Raw genomic sequence first — 18,444 nt, forward strand, 5'->3', positions numbered from 1 at the left:
CGGGGGCCTTTCTGGGTCGTCGGGGCACCGAGTGCTCGGGGGTACTGTTCCCTTCCCCGAGCACTCTCTCCCGAGAATGCCTATCCTTGTCCTCGGGGTACCGGGTGCTCGGGGGTACTGTTCACCTCCCCGAGCACTCTTGCTCGACCCTCCAGGGAACCGAGTGCTCGAGGGCTGCCACGTGCAGCCCCGAGCACTCTCTTCCGAGAACTCTTACGCGGATCCTCGGGGAACCGAGCGCTCGAGAGCTGCCGCACGCAGCTCCGAGCACTCTCTCCCGGAACTTAGCTCTTCTAATCATCGGGGGACTAGGGTGCTCGGGGGTGACCGTGCACCTCCCCGAGCACTTTCTTCCCGGCACTTAGACTCTGTGGATCATCGGGGAACTGGGGTGCTCGGGGACCAGTGACTGTGGCCCCGAGCACTTTCTTCCCGGGACTTGAACTTTTCTCATCCTTTAGGAGGGACCTCGTGGGATGGCGCCATGTGGCGGATGGCTGGCCGGGCCTCGGGACTCAGGGACCCCCGGTTCCTGATATACCGACAGCTGCTAATCATGGCAACAAAGGATTTGAAATCCCCAGATCTACGATAATTGCGTCAGTATTTTCATAACTACTTTTGTTCATTTAATATCTGATAATAAAATGATTTTGCTCAAGCTAATTGTGTACTTTTTCTATTACTATTTTTTTAGCAGGAATTACTATTTTTTAAGTAGGAATTCAGCATATTGGATGGCAACATCGCGGAGTCCGCACTCTTTAACATTCGTGGATGGATCGTCTCGTTCATAATTATAGAACTCGTCTCTTCGAAAGGCGGGTTCCATTGTATGGAGGTGGCACACTGACTTGTGTAATTTGTTGTTGCACTTTCCACTTATGTAATTTCTAGTTATCTCGATGTACACTTGCGACTTATGTACATTATTATTTAAACTTGAATGATCTCGATGTATTACCTGATGTCAATATGGTGGATGTACTATTGTGATATGTTTGATATGTTACCTAATATCGATGTGGTTTATATGGTGCATATATATGTTTCCTGGTGTGATATGTTTGTAGGAGAAAACAACCGTCAAGTCCTAACTTTGCTTCATGATGCAGCCAGGAAACAGGTAAATCCCTTCGAAGGATGAGCACATTAGTGACAAGTGAAAACATCATCAGTGACAGGTTGTAACCGCACCCTGTCACTGGAAACAGTCATAAGTGATGGGTGCATTTACCACCCATCACTAATGACCGAGTACTAGTGATAGGGTGGAAATCTACCGGCCCATCACCAATGACAGAATCATTAGTGACGTGTGGTAAATGCACCCGTCACTAATGACTCGGTCTTTAGTGACAGGTCATAAATGCACTCGTCACTAATGACCAAAACATTAGTAACGGGTGGTAAATGCACCCATCACTGGGACTCGGTCATTAGTGACGGGTGGTAAATACACCAATCACTAATGATCATTAGTAGTTACAGGCAACAGACTTGCTCAAGCCACAGGAGATGCAGCTTAGTGACGGGTATCAACTATCACTCGTCACTGGTGACCAATATTAGTGACGGATCAGCACCCGTCACTAATGGGTCATCATTAGTGACGCGATAAGAGTGACGGGTACATGACCCATAACTAATGATGGTTATCACTTGTCACTAATGATATGCTCTGGTGTAGTGAGCCCTATGTCCTATTGATCTTGTATTAATCTCTGAGAAAGTTTATAAGGGGGTGCTTGGCTAGCCTAGATAGTTATAAACCTAGTCCAAAGGCTCTCTTGTATGTAGTCATGGAGACAAGCTAATACAGATCTATGTTGTAGAGGGCTCAAGGGTGTAGAGCTTCCTAAGGCTTGAATGGTGTCAATGGAGTTGTGTTGACTTCTAATAGTTTGTCCTACACAGGGTCCCCTAGCTCTGTATATATAGGGGTCGTCGTATGACTCCTGGAGTCTTACTTTCCTTATCATTCTTGAAGATAAACTTCATTGTTTATGAGATATGCAGGGTATCTACAAGTAATTTCCATACATCTAGGGATTCTTTTCCTGGGGATAGAAATATACCCCGAGAATGTAAGGAAACCTATGGTGTTTATATGGTAGTTTTATACTACCCATCATGGTTATCGCTGTCAGTTCGTAACTCCAACCGACGGTGATAGCCAATATCACTGTTGATTATTAATGGCATGACTTTTTATGTGCTGGTACCATTGCCGGTTCTTGCTATGAACTAGCATTGATATATCAGTACTGGTTTGTAGCAAGAACTGGCAATGATAGTGATTATCACGGTCGGTTCTTGATGGCTTGGATTTTTATGTGTTGTTTGAGCTTATGAATTGGTAGTGATGGTTTATCACTCCAAGCCATTATTGCTGGTTATAATCGAATCAGTAGTGATAATAGGACACGAATGACTCTTTCAGTGTCTTCACTCCCGATTCTCTTGTAGCAGCGGTGAGCGTCCAAGTCCCCTCCAGTCCAATGACTTGGATGCTAGTGAAGGAGGCATCGGCACCGACGCTGGAACTTGATCACCTCGCGGCGCTCAGCTTGGATGTGGAGACCACGGAGGTGGGACAAGGTAAAGGCAGTGGCCGTGGAGGCGCCCTCACACACCAAATTCTACACCTCTCAGTCCAAGGCTATCTAACTTAGGTAGAATTCCGTTCAATTCTCAGTCAAATTTCATCGAGGGGAAAATAATCATACCTGTCTGAAATGCTTGAACGAGACTCGGTCCAAAATCACCGAATTAATTATGTACCAAGCACGCAGATTGACAAGGATGTCCAAATTTCTTTTCTAGAATTATTGTAGTGATAACCACCTTATGCATTTGGTCTACTATATGCTGTTTGCTTTTGAGTCTATTACAGGTTGGTCATTCCATTAAAGGAGCTTAGAATGAATTAAAATAAAGTATATGATATTGCTGCTGATATGACAGTACATTGTGTGGGACCAGCGTGGTTTCATTCTTCATGCCTCTTCTGTCTAGCAAGACCCTGAAAATTATTCGAAGACAGTATTCTACACGCTACTACCTTTTTTTTTTATAAACGAAGCTTTATTTACTGTTAACGTTATATCGAGTGATATAAACACATAAGACTTTACTTCTTATTTCTGCATAGCACAGATGCACATAGCCACAAAAAGATCAAAACAAAAAGAAAGTAGCCAAAAAAAAATAGCCAGCTCGTGAACTATGGTAAAGCTTTAATCCGAAGTCCATACCATCTAAACCGAGTAAAGATCTCCTTAGACATCCACTCCATAAGAATATATGCTGACACCATCATATGCTGGTACTCCTGCTACTGCAACATAGCCTATGAACAAAGCAACCGCGTATATATATATATATAGATAACTTACAAAGGAGAGTTAATTTTTCTTTTATTAAAAACCATATTATTTCTGTATAGCCATAACAACCAACAAGGCACTGTTGCCACTACCATTATTTTGTCTTTCTATTGCTTACTAATCCCATGAAGCCAGTTGCTAAACAAATTTGGAATACTTCTAAATGGGTAAATGTTGGAAGCCACTTGAATGATAAACCATGCAAATCTTACAAAATAGCAATAAAAAAGAGATGATTAATCTCATTTCTATGACAGAAGCAACACTTTTGATTACCTTGCCATTGTCTCTTGATTAGGTTATTCTTTGTTAGAAGAACTCCTATGCGAATGTACCAAAAATAGATTTTTATCTGTAGTGGTATTTTTATTTTTCAAAGTTCCTTGTTCCTTTTAGGTTCTTCATTATTTATGAGAGCCCGGTAAAGAGATTGTACTGAGAAATTTCTAGATTTGTTCAAATTCCACCAGAATTCGTCGGGTTCTTGTGAAAGATTGATATTGATGAGGCGATGGAGCATCTCATTCCACGCTATCAATTTGGGTCCGCTCAGGTCTCGGCAGAAAGCAATATTTGGTGAAAAGGATTGAAGAATGTTTGTTATGTCTTATTTATTTCGAGCTATGTTGTACATGTTAAGATATTGGCAGCTCAAAGGCGCATTACTAATACCTGCCTTACTGATATATATATGTCAGTTTTAATCCTCACTGCAACTACAGGTACTGGAGACAGACAGAATATATGTTTGATTGTGCCATTAGCTTCCTTTTCCTTCCCCTTGTTCCTTACTCCTTACATACACCCCCTATTGTTGTTTTGTTTTCCAGGATCGAATTAGTCGGTCGATGAGCAGTCGCTTTAGCGAAGCCCATATCCCTGTGGGTTGTGGCTTACTGGCTTCCACTATGCTTTGGTCTGCAGTTTGAATGGCACAGCCAACATTATCACAGGTCAGAACCCTATCACTTTACAGTGCCATCTTTGCTACCAGTAGTAGTTGATCAATCGCCCTCATGAAACTAGTATCAATTCATGGGACGATTCACAGCTGGTTTGTTTGCTTCCATTCCATGCTGCTCCTTTCGCCTTCGTCCTTGAAAGTTAAGGTTCTGTTCCTGAATAATCCTGCAGGTTAATCAGTGAATAGAATTAAGGTGATTGGTTCAGCACTCACGTCCATGTGTTTGCTTGGCTCCATGTTGTTAGCCTTTCCGAGTTCGAACAGCGCTCTGTGGCACTGGTGGCCTGCATTGCACATGCATGTGTGGCCCCCGGCCCTGGGCCGGCATATGGTTTTGGTACAAAGCTTACATTGCACATGCAGCACCTCACATGCAAGGCAGGACCCGTCGGCTAGCTATGTTCATTGTCGTGAACTCCTCCACCCCACCTCACCATACTAGCTGCGTCGCCATTTCGCTCTCACGAGCAGCGTATGCTGCAATTTTTCTCTTCTTTTTGTTGGTTTGGACATGTCTCCATGAGCTTATCTTAAATCTCTCCGTCGGTAATGACTTCTGCGAGAAGCTTCATTCATCATTATTTCATCCGATGTGTCCATCTTGGGTAACAGCCTTGGTTTTTCAAAGATTTTGTTCTGCAAGGTTGCTTCTGAGTAATTCAGTTCTTCACATGTGCTCCAATTGTCTCTCCGAAGCACATATATCTTGATTCAGTGAGTCTTGCACTTGAATGAAGTTTCAAGTTATCTTGCCATCTATATTGTAATCTCTACAACTAACAATGTAGGCAGCTGCTGCTGCTGCAAAATGGAATAATACATCTCTCCCAGTCAATCTTAGTTCAGGCTATCGGCTTCTTTTTTGTTTCATTCGTTTGTCTGTTTGAGGGGAAAGCTACGTGCTATTTAATCACCTGTTAGTTCCTGTTGGAAATTCCTAGTTTTGGATGATAGCTGTTGTCTATAGCTTCTAGATTTACATGTAATGACTAACGTGGAGAATCAATATAATATATTCTTTTGCAGTAGCATAAACGCAGAATTCCAAGATTTAGTAGCTGATAGTGATCACTGAATGCTGACAGATTTTTCCACTCCAAGCTTGATAAAAGGATAGCATTAAGGCGATATCTTTTCGTCGAAACTTTTCATGTTTTTTTACTGCTTTTTTCACAACTGGACATGGAACATGGGTGTCAGTAGGACATATATTTAGTTGTAGTACCACGTTGTTGTTTCCTGGTAGCTTGAATCAATTTTGCACCAGCTGTTAAAATAAGTTCTGAACTCTACAGCTCAGTTTTATCTTGTGCATCCTTTAAGAAATCTTCTGCACTCCACATGTCAGACTTGTTAGGGAGACAGTGGAGTGTAGGTTGTCTGGTTCCTAAATGTTGTTACCTAACCTTGGTGAAGGAACTTGCATCAATTATAGGGGCAAACGCACAAAGGTTTAAGACAGTGACTCCCTGTCACCCATATGTCACCCATACTTTTTAATATTGTAGAAGATATACTTGCAATATTAATATCAAGAGCCAAAATAGGTGGACAAATAACAGGTTTGGTTCTACTTTGGTAGATAACGGTCTGTCTATTCTACAATATACGGATGATACCATCATTTTTATGGACCATAATTGGAGCATGATAAGATTATCAAACTCATCATTTGTGTGTTTGAGCAGCTCTTGGGGTTGAAAATAAACTTCCACAAAAGTGAGCTATTTTGCTGTGGTGAGGCAAAGGAATGTGAAGACCAATATACTCATTTATTTGGGTGTAATACTAATACATACCCTTTTAAATACCTCGGCATTCCAATGCATCACCGCAAATTAAGAAAAAGTTATTGGAAGGAGGTTGAAAATAGATCCGAATGGAAATTTAGAAGTTGGAAATGGAAGATGATGTCAGTTGGAGGTCGATTAGTGCTCCTAATTCGGTCCTTAGTAGCCTCCCAATTTTCATGATGTCTTTCTTTGAGATCCATTGGGGAGTCCTCAAAAGGCTAGATTATCTACGATTCAGGTTTTTCTAGCAAGGAGACAGTCATAACAAAAAATATAGACTAACACATTGGGATATTTTTTGCCTACCCAAGGACAAAGGGGGTTTGGGAATTACCAACCTTTCGATCAAGAATATCTGCCTCCTAAGCAAATGGCTTTTTAAGCTGCTTAATGAGGATGGGGTTTGGCAATAACTGCTCAGGAATAAGTATCTTGGCTCTAATACGCTCACACAAGTCCAAGGACGGTCAGGAGATTCACATTTCTGAACTGGTCTTATGAAAATTAAAAATGAATTCCTCAAATGGAGGTCTTTTCATGTACAGAATGGGAAGCAAACTCAATTCTGGAATGATATTTGGCTAGGTAAAAGCTCACTAAGCCAACTTTACCCCTTGTTGTACCAGGTTGTGAGACATAAACATGTCACAGTAGCGGAAGTAATGAGAAGCATACCTCTTAATTTATCCTTCTGCCGACTGATCACCGGGAATAAACTAATTGAATGGCAACAATTGACATTGCAACTTGTTCATATTCAGCTCTCTAATAATAGAGACATTTACAATTGGGATCTGAATGGGAAAAGATAATTTACTGTCCAGTCGATGTACAAACAAATGCTGAACCAACCCACAGTATCCCAAACAAGTGGCTTTGGCAACTAAAGCTCATGTTAAAAATAAAAATTTTCTTATGGTACATAGATCGTGGGGTGATTTTGATCAAAGATAACATGGCCAAAAGAAATAGGAAGGGCAGCCTCAAGTGTGCTTTTTTAATCATAATGAATCTATCCAACACCTCTTTTTGAATGTTCTTTAGCTAAGACTATCTGGTATATAATCAGAATAGCCTTAGGGATAAAGAAATCGAGGAACATGTCGCATATAATTGATACTTGGTTATGGGAGATAGGGGTTAAGAAAAAGAGAAGAATCTTAGTTGGGATATCGGCAATATTTTGGGCTATTTACCTCTGGCTTAATGATATAGTGTTTTATTAAAAAAAAACTATTATATCATTCATGCAGGCACTTTTCAAAAGTACTTACTAGCTAAGATTCTGGAGGCTGCTTCATAGGGTGGATCAGAGGGAAGAGTTTTAATCTGTTTATCATATGCTGGAGGTGGTGGCAATGGAGCTCTTCGCCAAGCACGGGTTGTCATGTAGTTACAGATTGCAAGCTTCATGACGCTTTATTTTTTAATTTCTTTTCCTCCCCATGTGATGTTGGCTACTTATGCAGAGATATTGTAATAATCAAATGTTGGCTATATGCATCTAAGGATGCAAAAAACCGGATGTTTATCCATTTTCTAAAAAAAATCAATCATAGGGGCAATAATGATGTAAAGCTTGGGAGCATGCATGCATGATTTAGCCAATCTTTGTAGAAAAAAGATGAGGAGTTGAAAAAAGGTGAATTTGCATCATGGATGTGATTTTTGCAGTAGCATCATGATGGTACCTTCTGATGGAAGGCAATTGACTTGTGTTTTTGGGAGTCAGGCTTGTAGGGAAGTAATGCAATGAGAAATAAGGTGACTTTTGTCTGGAGCTCCTTTTGTGGTAATGCTTGTGGAGCACATTGGTCCCAGGTGATGACAAGGATGACAACAGATGCGTTGAGAGGTCAGTCAGATACCTAGTAATGCTTTGAATTTTTACTCACAGGTGTAGCTCTGGTAGAGTTTTTTCAATTTCTCCTGCAAGCCATTGCAAGATGCTGATGCTGGTATGATGGAATGGCTGTAAGCTGACCTAGGTGAGTGAGGAGAGGGGTACTGGAAATGCACATGGGCACCCTGTCCTGTGTTTTCAGTTTTCAGTCCCTCATAGCAGATAGTACCGGTACTGTGTGTGATTGTTCTTTTCCTCCCTGTTCGATCCTTTGATCATTGTTCTTTTCGCTGTTTGGTCCTTTGATCAAAAGGCCGGCTGCCGGCACATGATCAAAGCCAGAAACCACCTGTTCCTGAATGCCGAATTCACCCTGATCTCGCCCATGATTCGTTCACCTCAATTATTTCCTACTGCCTGCATGCAGATACAGGAGATGCATGCATGCACCTGTATTCAGAATTCATGCATGCACTCGGAAATCGTGACCTCATTTATGCATGGTGTCACCGTACCAGTATTCGGTAGTACTAGTACTACTGCAGACCAGTATTTATCGATCGATGTCTGAACGTCTCCTGAGTCAGTGTAACATTTCAGGCAGGACATGTACCCGGTCGCCTCTGCACTTTAGGAGCCAGGATTGTACAAGTATAAATATGCCTCTTGCCATAGTGTGTAGTTGTTGCTTTGCTTGTGGCAGTTTTGGTCATCTGAAGTATTGTACATACATCTGTACATGTTTCCTTTGTGTTCTCAATTCTGAACCCTTCAGTTCAAAGCATGCATGGAAGAAACTGTTCTACTACAGAAGTATATGCATATACATAAGTACTTTCTGTGGACACGATATAGTTTTTCTCGGATAAACACAAGATCTTTAAGTTCATATACTGTTTATTGTGACTGAATAATAACCATGGAGAAGTACATTATGGTTGACTGAAATTAGCAACGTGGAAAGCATGTAAGTAGTCTGACTTCTTGTCTGGTTTTCTTGCTCACCCAAAACTTCATGAGCCAAATAGTAATTTTAGTCAGCCTGCACTCTTCAGTACAGGGGCACCACTCTCGGTCTAGCAAAGAGGAAAATAAAATCTATATCCATATCTTTTAACAAAATATATTTTTGATAAATTCACATTTTAACAAGTTTTTCAAACACTTCATTATAGCTCTGTACAACTAGTTTTTTTTTCGAGGGCCAGATGTTTTCCTTTCTTAAATGGAGGCTGTAAATTAAGGATGTAATACAACAGAAAGAGTGGTTAAGAGAAGCATTTCCTTATGCATGCATCAACCATGAACAAGACGATGATCATCTCAAGCTGAACATGTCATGGCATTCACCGGAGCTGAAAACTATGAAGAAAAAGTTACAGGAATGGTGATGGCCATGGGCCACCACGCTATGCGCATCGCATCGATCCATCTCCCCTGCGGTACGGTGCTACGGGTGGAAGTGCTGCATGCAGGCATGGCAGGTGATCTCCAGCGCCGCAGCAGACGACGCCGAGCCGACGAGCTGACGAGCCGCGATCTGCTTCATGCGCTCCACCCGCTCCACCTCCTCGCGGGCGCGCTCCCAGATCGCCCTGGCGCGCGCGAACTCTCTCTCGGCGAGCTCCAGCTCACGCCGTGCCAGCTCCCGGACGCGCTCCGCGTAGGCGCGCTCGGCCGACGCCATCCGGGCCTGCTCCGCCGCGTGCTGCTTCACCGCACGCACGTCGGCCACCGCCTGCTGATGCTGCTGCCTCGCGCCGGCCGCCGCCGCCCTCCTGTTCTCGTTTGCGGGTGGCGACGGCGACGGAACCGGCACCGGCGGCGCCTGCCGTGGTGTCGGCAGGTGCCTCGGCCCGATGCTCATGGACAGGTCGAGGTCCAGCTGCGGGTGGTCCGCGGCGCTTGCGAGCGCGGCCGGCACGTCGCGGAGGACTCGGGCCGCGGGCACGGGGAGCAGGAGCTGGAGCTGGAGCTCCCTCTCTCCTCGCTTCTCCATGGAAGAAATTAAGAAATGAGAAGAAGTAATTAAGAACGAGGTATTTCTTGCTTGCTTTCTTGCTAATAAGTAGGTTGTGTTTGTTTGCAATGCCGTGTGTTGTATGGTGTTTATATGTATCCTCCGAGAGTACTAGTGAGTAGATCGCATGTGATTTTACCGGAATGCCCTTGATATTATCTGCAAGACACTGCAGCCAGCTAGTGCCTTTGTACTATATGTTAAAGCTGAAAGATGTCTTTAACTTACATGATCATTAGGTCTAACATCAGACATACCTAATTACGGAAGCATGAGCACATATCGTTGTTCGGTGACACCATCAGATAAGGATGAAGAGCGTGATCACGTTGGTGTAGGCATGGATGTTGGTGTATAATGGTGATGTAGATGATCAGTCGATGAAGAGTTGATGCTGCGTAGTCTGTCAGTGAAGCTCGGATGTAGCCAATGGCGATGGCGGTGGCGGTCTTTTGACCTGTTGACAACGCCCTTATGATCGTGGTAGGGTTTCGATATATTAGGGTTAGACAAGGCCATATGAGAACTTGTCATCATGGGCACCGGCTTCTCCCCTTTATATTCTGATGCTACACGGATCGGGACCACAATCAATTGTTGGTTGCGCCCCCGATCAAGGTACGTGGTGGGGACGAACTCCCCCTCATCCTCTCAGTTCTATTAGCCATAGCACGTTATGTGGCCCGAGATCAATACTAACATTCTCCCTTCGATAGTAAGGCAAACATCATAAGTTCACTATCAATGAAATAGCACATCAAGGCAAAGTGTTACAGCAGCTAATAAAATACCACTGAATCTCAAATATCTATAATATACCATTTCATCTCAAAATAAAACTTCATTATGTTTAATGGGAGTTGGTTTGTTTTATGATCATCTTATCCAGAATCATAGGCTTTCCAATAAACCTACGCCGGCAACATGATCACAAAAATATATGGGGTGATAAGCCTTTAGTAAGTGGATCCGCAAGCATTAACTTAGTACTTATATGCTTGACACTGATTATTTGATCATGTATTCTATCTTTTACAACATGATACTTAATGTCAATGTTTTTTATAGTACCATTTGACTTTACTTGTATAGAAAAATATGGGTTGATTATCGCAATACAATGTAATTGGCTTTGAAATGTTGTCTACTACTTGTTATCCTGGGATAAAGATCTTCAGCCATACGACCTGCCCAGTAGCCTCATAACATGCTACAAACTCAGCTTACATCATTGACGATATCATAAGTGTCTGTTTGAAGCTTTTCTATGTTATAGCTCCTCCAGCGAGGGAGAAGATATAACCTAGTGGGATTTCTTAGTATCCACATACCCCGCAAAGTCTGCATCCGAATAGCCAACAACTTCAAGATTATCAAATTTTTTAAATATGAGCATGTAGTTCCTAGTGTCCTGCAAATAGCGAAGGACTTTCTTAACGGCTTTCCAGTGGTTCGGTCCTGATTTGACTAATATCTGCCAAACATCCTAGTCACAAAAGCTAAATTGGGGCGCATACATACTTGAGCATACATAATACTTCCGATAGCTGAAGCATAAGGAACTGACTTCATCTGATCAGATTCATATTGGTTCCTCGGATATTAAAATGTCCCAAACTTATTGCCCTTAACAATAGGAGCAGGCGTGGCAATAACTTCTGCATATTGTATTTCTTCAGTACTCTATCAATATATACAATATATTGAATCTTGGTGAATCTCAATGTCAATAACGTAAGAAGCTTCATCGAGATCTTTCATATCAAAATTAGAGGAAAGAAATATGTGAGTCTCAAACAATATATCCTTATCGCTACTGGCCAATAAGATATCATCCACATAAAAAACTAAGATGGTGAATTTCTCCCTTTAAACTTTACATAATGCAGTTATCAACTTTATTTCTCTTAAAGCCAAAATTTCAAATGACTTTATTGAACTTGAGATACAACTATCTAGGCACTTGCTTTAGACCATAAATTGATTTCTTAAGGCGGCATCCCATATGTTCCTTGCATTCCAGGACACAACCTTCCGGTTGAGCCATGTAAATGTTTTCTTCCAAGTCATCATTAAGGAATGTCGTCGTTATGTCCATCTGATGCAGCTCTAAGTCATAATGAGCTACAAGTGCCATAATGATTATGAAGGAGTCATGCTTTGTTTCGTAGACACATTTACAACCTACTATTTTGGCTCCGTCAGGGATTTGTACTAGGTCCCATATATCATTATCGCTCATAGACTTTAATTCATCCTTCATGGTATTAAGCTACTCAAACGAATGCTCACTCATCATGGCCTCTTTATACAAGTTGGGATCTTCTGCCTTCCCTATATCATTAATGTCTTCATTTATGTATACGATATAGTCGCTCGGGATGGCATGTCTCCTGTCACAGTGCGATATCCTGACCGGTTCTTTAGGCATAGCGGGACCATGACTAGGTACTGCAGAGGACTATTGAGGCTCATCGTTAGGTGCATCATTAAGAGTTTTAGAGACCTCAATAGGGGGTGCATTTACGTTATTTTCTACTAAATGTGCAACCACCTGGGGCACAGGGATATAGGGCTCTTGGATCAGCGATGTAAGAACATAAACCTGTTTCTCCTCAAGATCAACTTCTCTAGGCTCCAGATCCCTATTATTAACATGTCTTGTTTCTATGAACTTAGTGATCATGTCTGGACAGTAAAAGTGATACCCCTTTGATCTTTTGGGATACCTAATAAAGTGACAACTAACTGTCTTATGATGTAATTTCCCAATATGTGGATTAATGCTTTAGCTTCAGCTGCACAACCCCACACACGTAAATATTTCAAGCTCAGTTTTCCCCTAGTCCATAATTCATCAGGACTTTTTTGGAACTGATTTAGTGGGAACCCGATTAAGAATGTGTGTGGTTGTCTTTAGAGCCTCTATCCACAGTCCAACTGGTAAATTATAATAGCTGAGCATACTTCACACTGTGTCCATAAGGTTGCGGTTGCGTCTCTCAGCTACCCCATTCTGCTGAGGTTCACCAGGTGTAGAATATTGGGGTACAATACCATTTTTCTGAAGGAATCTGGCAAAGGGACTAGGGATTTGCCCCTAAGGGGCATGTCTCCTGTAATACTCTCACCCTCAATCCGATCTCACTACTTTAATCTTTATGTTGTATTGATTTTCTACCTCAGCCTTAATATCTTAAAATTATTGAGAGACTCAGATCGATCCTTAATGGGGCAGATGTAGCCGTACTAGGAGAAATTATCAGTGAAGATAGTAAATGAATCAAAACCATCCATCAATGTCACAGGAAAAGGACTGCATATATCTGTATGAATTAATTCTAATAATCATGTGCTCCAAGTGGCCCTGTTATTTATTTTCTTAACGTATTTACCTTTAATGCAATCTATGCAGTGGTCAGAGTCAGAGAAGTCTAAGAGCTGAAGAATCTCTTCCTTAATAAGACGCTCCATTCTCCCCCTCCAAATGTAGCCTAAACGACAATGCCACAGTTTCGAAGAAGTCTCATTATCTGCCGTTCTCTTTCACTTATGATTTACATCATAGACATTCAAAGATACTAAGGGTTCATTCGGAGGAATCATGTAAAGTTTGTCTTGTCTGACAGCATGACCTACAGTACTTGAATTAAAATTAAGAATGCACTTTTTGTTTCTGAAATTGCACTCAAATCTATCATCATCTAACATCAAAACTGAAATGAGGTTCCTCCTCATAGTAGGAACAAAAACAACATTATTAAGTCGAAGAGTGAAGCCACTTTTTAGAACTAAGGGAAGTGATCCGACAGCTTCAACTTCAGCTTCCTTCCCGTTGGCCACTCCAAGACTTCACTCCCCCTTCTTTAGTGTTCTCACAACAAGGAATCCTTGCAGTGAGTTTGTAACGTGCATAGTTGCATCGGAGTCAATCCACAGGAATTAAGGGAGAAATCAGTGTAAAGAGACTCATAAATAAACATTATTAAGTCATACTTAGAAAATTTTGTGAGGTGCTTGATGCAATCAACCGTAGCGGCAATGTTGGAAGCGTTAACGACTGAATAAAAGATTTGGGCTAGACTAGAAAATCATCATAAAATAATATTTACACCAAATTAACCCTATGTTGGTCTGACTAAAGTCATGCAAAATTAAATTCCAATCTGCATCACCGTTGGGCATAAAACAAAAAAGAATTTAATTAAACACATAAATTTGTATAATTACAATCAATGTTGGTCAGAAAATAATTATGAATCTACATAAATTGACCATAAAATTCTCCAAAATAATGTTCCTGTTGGTTTCGATTTGTCTAGAGAATTAATCATAATTTTTTACCATTATATATCATTAATTTTGGGCTATTTTTCATTAGGAAATTCCAGTGCAAATGGAAAAAAATTAATAATTCACTGGAAATCTCAAAATAAAAGAAAAGGGCCCAATACTCTGGCCTTGTGGCCCTAAAAACTCTTACGCAGCCCAAAATCGCACTCCGCCCCATTTCCTCGGGTGCCCACGTGTGCGTCAGCCTAGCCGAGGGTGCAGCCCAGCTACCGCGCCTAGCCATCTTCAAAATGGCCAGCCTGAGAGTGTTTGCGCATCGTAGCCATTCATTAGGATCCGACGGCATGCCATCATTCTAGCTTAAATCAAAACTCTGGCACGGTGCCGGTCGCCCTAACCCTAGATCCCATTTCCCATCCCGTTCCGAGTTAGCCGCGATAGAAAGAGGTCGGTGGCTGTGAGAGCTCTGGCTGCGTCACTGGCGAGAAGGGAGAGAGAGAGAGACCATGAGGCAGAGAGAGAGAGAGAGAGAGAGAGAGAGAGAGAGAGAGAGAGAGAGAGAGAGAGAGAGAGAGAGGGAGAAGCAGCACTGCTGCGGTGTCACTACGGGCCTACCCACTTGAGCCACGCGTGATGACGTGCGTCTCTGTAGGTTAGACTTGTGGCGGTGCTCACATGGTTGATGCAGACGTGGCAATAGGGAAGTCCACTGGTGGATAGATGAGCGCAAGAAACTGAAAGGCGGCAACATCATGATGGCAGAGGGTCAAGAGGAAGATCCGCGCATGGTCCACACCGAGAAGATGGGTCTACTAGCGAGAAGGATTCTGATGGGTCTCCATAGCAACATAAGGCACGTAAGTACTCCCCTGTCCTTTAGTTCTAGGGTTCATGAGTTGGCGCAAGATTTTGGATCTTAATTTGGGGATTTAGGGTTTCAGGCAATTGGGGAAAAATGGGGATTTTCCTTAGGTTTCATCCAAAAATGAATCCCTTCCTTCTCTATGCTACATGAAGCTAGCCATCTCGATTTGCCCCCAAACCGAGCAAAAAAACAAAAAATGGAAAGTACACACAAACATGTACGTAAACATGATCAAACCGAAAGTAATCGACTTTAAAACATGAATGTGTGCCTAGACCGAGAGCAATTTGAGACTAATCCGAAGCAAAAGGACTTAATTCATCAACATTAATCACGAACCAAAGAAAAATTAGGCATAATTGCATATGATCTGAAACAAATTCACTTAAACTGAGAACAATTAGAGCTAATTGGCCACTAATTAACATGATTAAGTTTAATTGTTCACAAATTGGCATCATCCAACATAATTAACCTTCTTAGGGGCTAACATGGCTCTGATGCCATTGTTAAAGCTAAAGATGTCTTAACTCACATGATCATTAGCCCTAACATCAAACACACCTAATTGCGGAAGCGTGAGGACATGCCATTGTTCGGCGATGCCATCAGATAAGGATGAAGAGTGTTATCACGTTAGTGTAGACGTGGTTGTTGGTGTAGAACAACGATGTAAATGATCGGTCGGTGAAGAGCATGATGCCATGTAGTCCATAAGTGAAGCTGGATGTAGCCGACGTAGTGGTGGCCGATGGTGATGGTAGCTGCAGTATTCAACCTGTTGACAACACCCTTTTGATCATGGTAGGGTTTCGGTATGTTAGGGTTAGGCATGGCCATGCGAGAACTTTTCATCATGGGAGCCGGCTTCTCCCCCTTTATATTCTGGCGTTGCACGGATTGGGACCGCAACCAATTGTTGGTTGCGCCTCCGATCAAGGCATGTGGTGAGGATGGGCTCCCCCGCATCCTCTCAATTCTATTAGCTATAGCAAGTTAGGTGGGCCGAGATCAATTCCAACACTATCTACTATGAAGATACATGGTTGAGGCAGCTGCTAATTTGTGTGGTCCAGAAGAAAGGCTGACAACAACCTTGTGGATGCAATTGCATCCTAGTCAAATGCATAACTACTTTACTAGCTATCTATGTCGTAGTTTTGAGCCCTTTTTCCTATGCTATTCTGATACTTTGTCTATCACTGGTCAAAGTCAAGAGTGTTGGACTTAATCCTTGTCATGGGCCTCGGAGACTCATTTCATGACAGTGTGAAAGCAAGGAGTTTCTATACAGTTCGTATACGGCTATAGCATCATTCGTATGTGTACAAAGTTCGAGTTGGAGTCGGATTGTGGGATGGTATGATCGTGTTAGGATTTGGAGTTAGCAGGTCACTATAAATATGAGTTGTAATCTCTAATTTTTGTAAGCAAGACACAAAGTCGTGCAAGTCACAAGTTGAATAGAGTCTAAAATTTCCTCTAGAGAGTTTTTGCCTTGTTTTATTGTTCTCGTCAAATTTTTCCTATTTGATGATCTATTTGCTTCTCACCGAGTAGTACATGACTCAGGAGTAGCTGGGCGTTGCTGGTTGGTCGGCGTGATCGAGAGCAGCACATACACGGTGGATAGCTAAACTAGTCGTGGTCGAGCACGTACAACTAGTCGCTCAAGTTGGTCGTGACTGGTAGTCGTGAGTTAGCGTGCTCCCATCTTCTGGTCGCTCGGGTGGTTGAGAAGCCTGGTCGTTTGTGTTGTCGTGAATCCGGAGTGGTCACGCTCGTGATCTAGTGGTCGGACCCAACATCTGGTATCAGAGCTCATAGTTTGCAGCACTAACTCGTGAAGATGTCGATCGTACCTCGGGACGAGGTGGCGCGGGAGAGCGGCGGTGGGCCGTTCCTGTACCCGCAGTTGACGGTGACAAACTACACGAGCTGGGTGATTTGAGTGCAGGCGATGATGAAAGATCAAGGCGTCTAGGACGCAGTTGAGCCAGCAGCCGGTGCAGCCGTCGATGAGAAGAAGGACAAGAAGGTGAGGTCGCATTTCTTCCAAGCGCTCCCGGAGGATCTCCTTATGCAGGTGGCAAGGAAGAAAACTACGAAGGAGGTCTGGGATTATCTCAAGACAAGGTTTGTCGGTGCGGATCGTGTCAAGAACGCACGACTTCTAACATTGAAGAGCGACTTCAATGCCATGTGCATGCAGGAGGGAGAGAACCTGAACCAGTACACCGGAAGGCTCAACAGCATGTCTGTCAGGTACGCAAACCTAGGGGAGATGCTCGACGACGCTACATTGGTCAAAAAGCTGTTCGACACCGTGCCGAATCGATTCCTAAGTGTAATCACCGGGATTGAGCAGTTCTACGACCTCGATAAGATGCCGTTCGAGGAAGCCGTGGGGTGGCTTAAGGCGTTTGAAGAACGTACTCGCCCGCGTGCAACCGGCGGCAATAGCATCAGCGACAGCCAGCTCTTGTTCACTCAGGCTGAGTGGCAGGCGCGGCAGAAGAAGGATGGTTGCAACTCCTCATCAAGCAACAAGGGCAAATCCCACCTTGCTGCAGATAGCAGCAACTGTGGCCGGGGTGGTCGTGGACGCGGCAGATTCCATAGCAGAGGTGGTTGCGGCGGGATGTCGCGCAATGACGAGGAGAGCGGCTCGGGCGGCGGTTGCTGCAACAAGAGCCACATCAAGTGCTACAACTACTAAAAGATGGGGCACTACGTGAACGAGTGCAAGGCCCCGAAGAAGAAGGAAGAGGAGACACATCTCCCTTGTGCTGATGACACCAAGCCGACCCTGCTACTCGTGGTAAAAGAACCAGCATAAGAACAGCAACACCAGCAGGGAGCCGTGCTATTGAATGAGGAGAAGTTGAAGCCGAAACTGCATGACACAACGGAGGGAGGCTCCATCTCTGAGGTCTGGTACCTGGACAATGGGGCTAGTAATCACATGACCGATGACAGAGAGAAGTTCAGAGAGCTGGATGAAGGTGTCACTGGCAAGGTGAAATTAGGGGATGGCTCCACGGTGTAGATCATGGGCTTAGGGTCTGTCGTGTTTAGCTGCAAGAACGGCGACCAATGGCTGTTGTAGGAAGTCTACTACATTCCAAGATTGTGCAGCAATATCATTAGCCTTGGACAACTTACCGAAGTTGGACATAAGGTGATCATGGATGCTGAACATCTACATGTGTATGATAATGGTCCTGCATAGTTGCTAATGAAGGTAAGGCGAACTCCAAATCGCCTCTACAAGATC

The 18,444-nt window shown here is 43.1% G+C and overlaps 2 protein-coding genes across 2 annotated transcripts; one reads left to right on the plus strand and one right to left on the minus strand.

Annotated features, from left to right (window-relative positions):
- Window positions 1–9,197: 9,197 nt before the first annotated feature.
- On the minus strand, window positions 9,198–10,059 carry LOC133923464 (protein indeterminate-domain 16-like). The gene has a single exon (XM_062368756.1). It carries the CDS (start codon window positions 9,986–9,988, stop codon window positions 9,440–9,442), a length of 549 nt encoding a protein of 182 aa, XP_062224740.1. The 5' UTR covers window positions 9,989–10,059; the 3' UTR covers window positions 9,198–9,439.
- A 6,957-nt stretch (window positions 10,060–17,016) lies between these two features.
- On the plus strand, window positions 17,017–17,886 carry LOC133925439 (uncharacterized). The gene is made up of 2 exons (XM_062371368.1): window positions 17,017–17,109; window positions 17,254–17,886. Exons 1-2 carry the CDS (start codon window positions 17,017–17,019, stop codon window positions 17,884–17,886), a joined length of 726 nt encoding a protein of 241 aa, XP_062227352.1.
- The last annotated feature ends 558 nt before the right edge of the window (window positions 17,887–18,444 follow it).

This window comes from Phragmites australis, chromosome 7 (genome assembly GCF_958298935.1).
Source record: "Phragmites australis chromosome 7, lpPhrAust1.1, whole genome shotgun sequence".
In the NCBI taxonomy this organism is placed as follows: domain Eukaryota; kingdom Viridiplantae; phylum Streptophyta; class Magnoliopsida; order Poales; family Poaceae; genus Phragmites; species Phragmites australis.